Raw genomic sequence first — 11,275 nt, forward strand, 5'->3', positions numbered from 1 at the left:
TAGACTCAGGAAATTTCTAGCACAAATGCACTAAGAAACATTACTCCCAGCCTAAAAGTCTATTCTCAAATAGAGAAATGTTCCCTATTAAAATTAGTCTAAGAACATAAAAAATTTGAAAACATTTTTACACCTAAAAAAATGAAAAAATAGAAAATACTGAAAAGTATATGATCAACATGATTTACATTTAGCTATCCTAAAAGTATGCTTCTTTTATTCTAAAAAATTCTATTTACAAAGTATGCTTACATTGCATTTTAAAACATGTTATCAAATGTAAATAAATCATTATAGGAGTTTTATACAAAGACTAATATCCTTTAAAATATTTGTCATGATTAAAAAAATTCAAAGGCAGTAAAATAGTCATTGCCGTGAAAGAGCACGTGATCTTAAGGGAAGAAACATCTCACTAGAGTTTCCACAAGTTCCTTCTTCTAACTGCAGCTCTGGTGGCAAAGGAGGAGCCCCAGGGTCTCCAGGTCTAGGAAGCGTAGTTGAAGAGAAGATGGTATTTTCAGTTCTGCCTACTTCTAGAACAGGCAAATTCAGAGAAGAATCAGTAGAAAAAAAGGGGGCCGTGCTGGATTCTCCTTCTGGATGGTATATGACAGTGGATGCTCTCAGTTTTTCAGAGAAATTACTCTCATCTGAATTTGATCTAGAAAGGTTGTTTGAGGCTCCATCTGGAAAAGGCTCACAACCGCTACATTTCAGTCCTACAATAAAATTATTCAGATGTAAATAAAAAAGTGACAAAAAAATTGAGTTCATGACCATCTTGTAACTTTTTAAGATTACAAGCTAGTTACCACACAACCAAAATTTAAATAGCAATTTATAAATTCTGTCATCATCCTTTCCAAATCTCATTTGTTATTCTCAACAATCACAAAGCATGCTATCATTTATATTTTGTAGTTAAGGAAATAGTTTAAAGAAATGTAAATAATTCACATTTAATGTATACTTATATACTTAACCACTGAAGGACCTGGAAAAAATAAAACAACCCCTAAATTTTTTTTATAGAATAAGAAGTAGCTTTCACATCTCATAAATATTCTTTAGCATTCTGGCACACACAAAAATATAGTCAATAAAAACAAATTGAAATAGAGCATATGCTAAAATTCTATGAGTTGATCAATGTCTATTACTGATTCTTGCATAGGATGTTAGAAATGAAAAGGATTTTAGAAGTCATCTGGGATAGTCTCTCACTATTAGAGATGAGAAAAGAGAGGCACAGAACAGTTAAGTCATGTCCAACATTCCACCAGTATTTCATGGGAAAGTGAGAACCACAAATAGACAATGTCATTGTTCTCAATCTTATAGTCTACTTAAGTGACAGTGGTTGTTCCCATCAAATAATTTTATCATAGCCAAAGTATATAGCCAACAATTAGCCTCAGGACTGAAGCAAACACAAGTGCGATTTATCCTTCTGCTAGGCTTAGCAAATATTCAACTTAACTGTCTACAGGCAAAGAAACTCCTGAGTTGACAAATTTTAGGAAAAACTTGTAAAGTCTATAAAGTATACTTATGGGTCACTTTTACCACTAGTTTTTCAACTTCAAAATAGATTCAGCATTTCTGTCCCATGCTATAGAAACTATTTTCTTGTATATGGCTCAAGAGGGGAAACTTCCAGTGTGTCCCTGCAAGGACTTACAGATAATGAGTTCTTCAAGGGCAGAGCCCTAAATTACTCATTTCTGTATCCTCAGTGCACAGAACAGCTAGAGTAGAGCTAAATCACATGTACATTTAACTTATGTGCTCTCTTTCTCTCAAGAAAGAAACAGAGGGAGTTGGGGATTTATATTGTGCAGGTAATTCTGCACAGCATTCCAATCAGGGCGTGTGTGTTCTGGGGTAAGGGTGAAACGAAACGGGAAAGGTGAATTTGCTATTCCTTCAATCAATCTCAGTTCCCACACCTCTTAAATCTTGCCAAACTGAGTGTGATTCTAGTGTTTAAAGTAGTGTATATTTTATACATGATTCCTACAAACACGCCAGCTACTTCATCTTGTGATCAGGAGAAAAGCTAGCAGAGTTGGACCTACTAAAATACTTTGCCTATAAATTGTTCTCTATGCGTGATGTTATTTTCAGATGTTACTTTTAATTAGATTAATTTTACATTCTGCTGACTTTAGAAACAAACCCTTAAGTATGTATACTGGGCTTTCATTATAGTAAGTTTTCTATAAATGGTATTGTTATATGAATACAAATATAGGATGTTAAATTATATTCCACTTTTGCAATGTAATGACATCATATAAGGTTAAAAAAAAAGCAAATCAAATATAATTCTAAAGCTTAAACTTTTTGAAAGCAATATGATCATTTTTAGATTCTTCGTTTTGCTTTGCATTTTACTTTTAAAACCATTTTCACATTTAAATTAACTCTTAGATACCTAAGATATTTTACCTTTCAGATGTTCTAGTTTTATATTTCTAAGTTTCAGCACTTCATCTGTAATCTTCTGTATCAAGAAGTTCTGTGTTTTTTCTCGCCGAATAGATTCAACAAGGGTGTCTAGTCCTTTTGGGTTTTCTTGTAAGTAGTCTAACAATTTTCCAGCCCTTTTTCTACTTGATGTTCGGCAAGAAATTTCTTCAGTGTCTTCTCTACTGAGTATTTTTTTTGCACGTAGATGATCAAAATGTCTCTCAGCTATGATTTTCTCACATAGGTATACACGTAAATTTTCTAAAGCCTAAAAGACATAAAATAAAATACGCTTGAATGTTATTTTGTAACACCTAAGGATATCACATAGGTGACTGATTATTAGTTAGGAATCTTAACTGGTAACTAAGAAGACAATGTTCTGAAGTCAGGAGGCTCAGGCCCTCTAAAATGCATTCTAAGATGAAGGTCCAACTAGATACTCATAGATCCCAGAGGAGACACTCCTCACAGTTTCTGCCATCCTCTGAACTCATTTTCATACCTAAAAACCAAGACCAGTCTATTGTGAGCAGGAGCCAGTGAATCTAGAGTCCTTGGTTACAGGGAGGTCTGCTCAAGGACAACTTCAGAGGTAAAGATAAGAGCAAAAACTACTGTACATTTTAGTTACCATTTAGCAAGGCATTCAGAACTAGTCAGTACTAGGGAAGATAACTCAGAGGTCTCACAGTTTATAACTTTCTCATGTTTGCTATTAATTATTCCATCTCCCTATAGCAAAAACCATAGAACAAAACAAAACATCTAAACCAAAAGGGCTCATAATGTAACTGTCTTTAGGGTCAGTTGGAAAGACTGTACTTTAACTCAATGAGTCATTCTTGGTGGACGGGAGATGGAAGGGTGTGAAAGGAAAGAATTCTCAAGGAATAGAGACTTGAGAAGTGCCTAAGGCGGCTTAGTTAGCAGAAAATCCATGCTGGTCTCAATAAATGGCATTAATAATTGGATGCCAGTGATTGTATTTTAGCTCCTCTATTTACCTGATATATGATCTTGGGTAAGTTACTTAACTCCTCTGTGCCTATTTCCTCCTCTGATTGTAATGAAAACAAATTAATATACACAAAGTGTTTAGAAAAGTGCCTGGTACATAATAAGTGATCAATACACATTAGGGATGATGACAATGATAATTAAATTGAACCACATTTATAATGGTGAATTAAAGGCAATGGAAGATCTTAGAAGTATCCTAGTATATGGTGGCAGGAAAGTAGGCTAAGTAGAGGGTTCCTGTAATTCTCAGTCCACTAAACTCCCACATTCATTCATTTATTCATGCGATAAACATTTTATATACCTAAATTCCTAATATGCCAAGTGCTAAACACTGAATATACAAAGATAAACAAGATTTGAATCCTGTATGCAAAGGGCTCATGGTCTGGTTGGGGAATACATATCACACACAAACCAATAATTTTAAGACAGTGTGATACAGCCCAGAAAAGAAAGATTATAGGACAAGTACTAGGGAAGCACAGAGTGAGCAACTAACTCTATCTTCGGGACCTGGGAAATTTACAGAGGCTATACTTGGGCTAGAGGCATGAAGGTGCACAATGGGGAAACTACTGAGAAGTCTGGGGTTGGAACACAGTATACATGTGAGGGTGGTGAGAAATGAAGTTGGGAAGGAAAACTAGAGTTAGATTATGGAATACTTTCTATAACGTCTGAGGAACATACATTTCCCTATAGCCAAAAGGAAGAGTCATCAAAGGTTTAAAAATAAGAGGCAATAAGAAAACCTTTGCAGAGAACTGGGGGAAGCCAAAATTGGGGTCAAAGGAGACCAGTAAAAGACTGCTGCAATTATGTTACATAAGACATAATGAGTGCATGAACTTAAGCTGTGGGAGAGAGACCAGATTTGAAAGATGAATTCCTTGAGAAACCTCTGTTGTCAACAGGCTCTAAACCAAGTTTATCTTCCCCTGTCCTTTTCCTTTAATGTGTCAACTCATTTAAAAGTACCACTATCCATACTATCATGCTATAAACCTAGAAGTCATCGTCCTTGACTCTTCCTCTCTTTAACTCACTTGCCAGATCTGATCATCCACCCACCAAGTACTGCCAATCTACCCCTCATATACATCTAATCTGTCCTTTCACTATATCTCTATTACTAGCATTGCCTGAGTTCAGTCCTTATCATATCTTGCACAGACTATTAATAACAGAAACTTATACTTCCTACTTCCCTCCTCCTCAAATTTCTCCTTCATATATCTATCAGATCTTCCAATTTTTCAAGAGAAAATGAAAATCTGGAGTGTTATATGAATTCTAATATTAAAATATTAATATTTTATCAAAACATAATTGATTGTACATATCTGTGGGGTACGGTGTTGAATATCAATACCTGTGTGGAATATGTGATGCTCAAATCAGGATAACTAGTATATTCAACATTACACAATGTAATCACTTTTTGTGGCCCTTTACCAATTTCTCACTAACCCTCCACCTCCCCCTTCCCACCTCTGGTGTCCTCTTCTCTCTTTTTGAGAGTTCAACAACTATTGTGATTGTTGTATCTTTCTTTTTAAATTTTTTTAGCTCCCACTTATGAGGACATGCAGTATTTCTCTTTCTGTACCTGGCTTATTTCACTGAACATGATTCTTTGTTCATCCATGTTGCTGCAAATGTCAGAATTTCATTCCTTCTTATGGGAGAGTAGTATTCTGTTGTGTACATATACCACATTTTCCTTATCTAGTTGTCCGCTGATGGACATTTATGTTGGTTCAACTCTTGGCTATTGCAAATAGAGCTGTGATAAACATGGGTATGCAGGTATCCCTTCAACATGATGATTTCCATCCATTTGGGTATGTACCAATCACTGGGATTGCTGGATCATATGCCAGTTCTATCTGTAGTTGTCTGAAGCAACTCTATACTGTTTTCCATAATGGCTGCACCAATTTACAGTCCCACAATCGTATAGGAGGGTTCCCCTTTCTCCATGTTTTTGCCAGCATTTGTAAATCTTTTTGATAACAGTCAGTCTAACAGGGTGAGATAATAACTCAATATGGTTTTGATTTGCAATTCCCTGATGCTTAGTGATGCTGAGCACTTTCTCATGTCTGTTGGCCATTTGTATATCTTCCTTTCAAAAATGCCTATTCAGCTCCTTTGCCCATTTTGTAACTGGGGTGTTTTTTTTTTTTTTTTTTTTTTTACTGTTGTTTGAATTCCTTGTATATTCTGGATATTAATCCCTTGTCCTATGCATAATTTCCAAATATTTTCTCACATCATCCTGTAGGTTGTCTTTTCACTGCTGCTTCTTTTGCTGTGCAGAAGCTTCTTAGTTTGATTTAATCCCATTTGTTTATTTTTTCTTTTGTTGCTTGTACTTTGGGTGTCTTTTCATAAAGTCTTTGCCCAGTCTTACTTACTGAAGTGTTTCCCCTGTTTTCTTTGAGGAGTTTTATAGTTTCAGGTCTTATATTTAAGTCTTCAATCCACTTTGAGTTGATTTTGGTATACAGTGAGAGGTATGGGTCTAGTTTCATTCTTCTACATATGGATGTCCAGTTTTCCCAGCACAATTTATTGAAGAGGCAGTCTTTTCCCCAATGTATGTTCTTGGTGCCTTTGTTGAACAATTGGCTGTTAAGTACGTGGGTTAATTTCTGGGTTCCCTATTCTGTTCTGTTGGTCCGAGTGTCTGATTTTTTGCCAGTAATATGCTGTTTTGGTTACTATAGCTTTGTAGTATAATTTGAAGTCATGTAGTGTAATGCCTCTGGCTTTATTTTTTTTGCTCAGGACTGCTTTGGCTATTTGGAGTCTTCTGTTGTTCCATATGAATGTTAGGATTGTTATTTCTATTTCTGTCAAGGATGTCACTAGTATTTTGATGGGGATTACACTGAATCTGTAGATTGCTTTGGGTAGTATGGACATTTTCACAATGTTAATTCTTCTAATCCAAGAGCATGGAATGTCTTTTCATCTTTTTGTGTCCTCTTTAACTTCTTTCAGCAGTGATTTGTAGTTCTCATTGTAGAGATCTTTCGTCTCCTCGGTTAAATTATTTCTAGGTGTTTTACTTATTTATTTGCTGATTATTGTAAATGTGCTTGCTTTCTTGATTTCTTTTTCTGCTAGTTCATTATTGGAGTATAAAAACTACTGATTTTTGCATGTTTTACATCCTGTAATTTTACTAAAATCGTTCATCAGCTCTAAGAGTTTTTTTGTGGTGTCTTTTGTATATATAGGATCATGTCATCTGCAAATAGGGACAGTATGACTTTGTGTTTTCCAATCTGGATGCTCTTTATTTCATTCTCTTGCCTAATTGCTCTGGCTAGTACTTCCAATACTATGTTAAATAGGAGTGGTGAAAGTGGGCATTATTATCTTGTTCCTGATCATCAATATCATTCAGGATGATATTGGTGGTGGGTTTATCACATATGGCTTTTATTGTTTTGAGATACTTTCCTTCTATATCTAATATGCTTAGAGTCTTTATCATGAAGGGATGTTGAATTTTGTCAAATGCTTTTTTCTGCATCTATTGAGATAATCATATGGTTTTTGCCTTTGATTTTGTTGATGTGGTGTATCATACTTACTGACATATATATTGAACCATTCTTGCATTCCTGGGCATATAATTTCTTTATGTGTTGCTGTATTTTGTTTGCTAATATTTTTTTGAAGATTTTTGAATCTATGTTCATCAAAGATACTGGCCTGTAGTTTTCTTTTGTTGTTTCTTTGTCTGGTTTTGGTATCGGGGTGATGCTGGCCTCACAGAATGAGTTTGGGAGAATGGTCTGTTTTTCTGGAATAGTTTGAAGAGAATTGGTATTAACTCTTCTTTAAAGGTTTGGTAAAATTCAGCAGTAAAGCCATCCATTCCTGGGCTTTTCTAGTCAATTTTTTAAAAATGTGAAACACTGCGTTCTGTTCCTGACTTGCAGGATAAAGTTTTGCAACCATGGCAGAATAGTAGAGAAGAACATAGCTCTAGAGCTAAACCAACCTAAATTCAAATCTTGAATCTGGCACATATTCCTGTGATAGGTGGGGCAAGTTACTTAATCACCCTAAGCTCCAAGTTCCTTACTGATAAAATAATGATAAATATTTAACTCATAGGACATCTAGAAGGACTAAATGGGAGAGTGTATATGAAGGCTTTGGCACAGTCTTTGATACACAGTTAAGTGCTCAATAAATAAAACCTATTTGGTTATGGCAGACAAGTTTCTTGATAATATGGCTCCTGTCTACCTCTCTAGTTTAACGTATCACTACTTCTGTCCTAGAACTTTATGCTCTATCTAAAACAGCTGTCATTCTACATTTCTTTGTTATTACTTTTGTCTTGTTTTCTTTTCTCATACTCTAAGCCCCTAGTCATCCTTTAAGATTCAGGTCAGTGGTTATCTCCTTTGGAAAGCTTTACCTAAATTCCTCAGAATGAATTAGGCACCCCTCTTCTCTGTCCTGGTGCACCCTGTGTATACATCTCACATTTCTATATACAAAGACTCCACTTCTTTCAACTCATTTCCCAATTCATTCCTAGATGTTTCCATCCTGCCCCACTACTATTCTCAAAGTCACTAATGATCTCCTTATTGCCAAATTTGATACTTTTCATACCACAGTCTCCTGATTTTCTTCCAATTTCTGTGGCTGTAACTTCTCATTTTTTACAACTCTTCTCTTTAAAGGGTTTTAAAACCCTTTTCTTTTCTAGCTCTTAACTTCCCAGGTGAACTCATTCAATGTCACACTTACATTTCTAGGTCAGATCTCTCTTCTGATCTTCAGACTTGGTACATGTAATTTCTGATTTGACATTTCCATTTACTAATCTGATTCCCTGTCTTCCTCTGCTCCCACATTCAATACATCATCAAGTCCTATCATTTCTACTTCAAAAATGCATCTGGAATTCTCCTGCTCCATCCATCTCCACTGCCTTCACCCTGATCTAAATCATCATCATCTTTCATCTATACAAATTCCAAGAGTCTCCTCACTGGTTTCCCTGCTCTTACCCTTGTCCTCCTCAGTCCACAGAATAGGCAGGGAGATCTTTAAAAAACATAACATAATTCTTCAATAAGTCCCTACTACACTTTGGGGGGAGGGGGGAGGGAACCACTCTATGTTTGAAGCAGGCAAGAATCAGGTATGTTCTGTTTAACACAACATACTCTGCACTTAGCAGAGTGACACGTAGATAGTGTTTTGGATAAATGAAAAATTCATTGCATTTATTTTATGATTTAAAATTATCATTTTATGTCTGTTTCCCTCCCTCCAAGAAATTGAGCTCTTTTCAAACTACGATTGTGTCTTAGTTTTTAATTTTTGAACTGTTAGAAACAACTACAGGATCAGCCTCACAGTAGCATGTAATCCATATTTATTAAAATGAAATAAACTCAACCAAAAAGATGAAGTAAACAATTAGATGGGGATAAAGAGGAGGAAGAGGTAGTGGTGGTATACCACTTATCAGGACCAAATACAGAAAGTAAATTCCAAGAGTCTCCTCACTGGTTTTGGGGAAGGGAAAATAAAAAGTTCAATTTTTGACAAGGTGAGAGATTTGCCTGCTATAACGGTAGACTTCTAGTAGATACCTGGAAGCAAGAGTCTATAGTTGAGAGTAAAGGAGGTCTAAATATGTGGATGATAATTTTCACACTTTCTAAGGTCATAAACTATTTTGAAAATATCATGAAAAAAATCCAAGAAAAAAATATGCACAGTTTTTCATAGACCTCCTGAAACCCATCCATGGCTTCCTCAAGATTATGAATTTCTGACACAGATGTAAATTAAAATCATGGAGACAGATAACACTGATGAGCCGACAGAGAAAAACAAAGGCCTGGAAGCCACTCTTCATATCTGTATTTGTATACAGGTCTTATTTCCCCACACTTACAACCTCTCAGGTCCTATTTCATCAGCTGTAAAATGGGAATGGCAATTATCTCCCTTAGGAGATGTAGAGATTAAGTAAGAACATTGTAAATTGTGTGACACAGCATCCGGAACATAGCAGACCTAGCTCTTGAAGTTCATGGTTTTACTGGCACTTTTCTAGAATAAAACACATTTATTTATTCTACAGTAGTTATCAATGTCCCAGTCTTATCTCACTAGAATATAAAGCAGGGGCTTGGCCTTCATTTTTTTTGCATCCTTCCAGGCCCAAGGACAGTACTTTCCATACTGTAAGTCCTCCATAAATCTCTGCTGAATGAAGAAACTAAGGCACAAGTCCCAGTCATATCCCCTTTCCTCATGCTAGTGAGTCATACTGATTGTCATCATGAGTGAAGTATAATGAATCCTACAGGAGAGGGAGGAAGGGATCTGAAATAGATAGACATTTAAAAGTTTCTGTCCTGTCCAGTTCATAAAGATGATTTTGTAAAAGTATTGCAGTGTTAAGTAAAAGCACACTTTGAGTTTCTGTTTTTAATTTGAATTCATATAAAGTACTTTAGTGGTACTCATATAGGTCTGGCAAAACGACTAACTAAAATCAAAGGAAAAGAAACAAGTTGTACCTTAAAAATGCCATACTTTAACATAAATATTCGTATTAAAATGGTTTGTGCATCATCCAAGCAGAAGAGCATGATTTAGCTACTGAATATTTTAAACGTTTACCTGTACATTAATTCTCAGCTACATGTATTCACCTCCCCCTCCCATTTAAATATGTGGGCGTTTGCTTACTAGGGGAATTCCAGGTTGTGTGTTGAGCTTCCCCCAGCCCCTTTGCAAAACAGTTTCACATATTTGCTGCGCTGCTTAGGATCCTTTATCTGGTCCAGCTTTTGCTCTGGGCTGAGACAGCAGCCTGACTCAAGGATGAACCCGAGCCGTCGATCCTTAACAAAGTAGCTCGAGGAGCGCTGAGAAGGGGAAGTCAGGAGCGGATGAGGAGTGGGCAAGAAGCTAACTGCGAAGAAACGCTCCGCTGGACAAGGCTTCAAACACCCAAGCCCTGAGTTCAGCGATTTAAAACGTGGGTTAACACGACACCGGGGCTGATATCACGTCTACCAATATCCCTCGGAGGCAGGGTTCGCTGCGGTCTTCCCGTGCCCGGACCTTCCGCTCCTCCGACCCGGAGGCTCCCCCTCGTTCTCGAACTCCGGGTTTCCGCTTTCCTCTCCCGCAGGGCTGCTGCCCGCCCCGGCCCGCCCCCGGCCCTCGGCAGCGCCTGGGCAAGGCTGTGCTACTCACGTCCTTCTTCACTTCAGTTAGGTCCTCTTCTGTGAGGGACAGCGCGGTGGGCTCCATGGCGGAGGCGGGAGATGGCACTTCTTCCGGGTCCGGGAGCTTGGGCTGCGCCGCCCCGCCCTGCAGGGAGCTTCGACCTCCCGGTGAGAGCGAAGAAAGGGAGGCGGAGCAGGTCGAGAGGACCACGGCCGCTCCTTCGAAAACAGAGCGGTTCGGGGGTCAAACCGAAGCACTTCCGGCTCCGCCTCTGAGGCCGACGGCGCAGCAGACCCACGCGTTACGACGCGGACCTACTAGCTGAGTTCAGTTTCTTCCCTCCCCTGAGGCTCAGGCGGAGGCACCGCCTCTCAGAGAGGCGGGGCTACCGACAGAGCCCGCCCCATCTCTGCGGCAGCCAATCGGTGCCAGCCCGCGGGCCCCTTCTGTCCCCGCCCCCCGGCCGGAGCCTTTCCGGAGTGGCTACGCCACAGCGGGAGTCACCTCAAACCACGCCTCCGCAGGGGGTTTGCATGTG

The 11,275-nt window shown here is 38.1% G+C and overlaps 1 protein-coding gene across 1 annotated transcript; it reads right to left on the reverse strand.

Annotated features, from left to right (window-relative positions):
* Positions 1-238: 238 nt before the first annotated feature.
* BCL10 (BCL10 immune signaling adaptor) lies at positions 239-11,035 on the reverse strand. The gene is made up of 3 exons (XM_063106719.1): positions 10,765-11,035; positions 2,455-2,743; positions 239-722 (listed from the first exon to the last, which is right to left on the reverse strand). The coding sequence occupies exons 1-3, from the start codon at positions 10,819-10,821 to the stop codon at positions 370-372; spliced, it is 699 nt and encodes a 232-aa protein (XP_062962789.1). The 5' UTR covers positions 10,822-11,035; the 3' UTR covers positions 239-369.
* Positions 11,036-11,275: the final 240 nt, after the last annotated feature.

The sequence above is a fragment of the Cynocephalus volans genome, chromosome 8 (genome assembly GCF_027409185.1).
Source record: "Cynocephalus volans isolate mCynVol1 chromosome 8, mCynVol1.pri, whole genome shotgun sequence".
NCBI lineage: Eukaryota > Metazoa > Chordata > Mammalia > Dermoptera > Cynocephalidae > Cynocephalus > Cynocephalus volans.

Excerpts from the sequence above, each read along its gene's own strand:
- BCL10 (XM_063106719.1), bottom strand. The coding sequence starts at position 10,821 with ATGGAGCCCACCGCGCTGTCCCTCACAGAAGAGGACCTAACTGAAGTG. Across the intron at positions 2,744-10,764 it reads TAACTGAAGTGAAGAAGGAC|GCTTTAGAAAATTTACGTGT; the intron begins GTGAGTAGCACA and ends TATGTCTTTTAG. Across the intron at positions 723-2,454 it reads AAAACTAGAACATCTGAAAG|GACTGAAATGTAGCGGTTGT; the intron begins GTAAAATATCTT and ends ATTTTATTGTAG.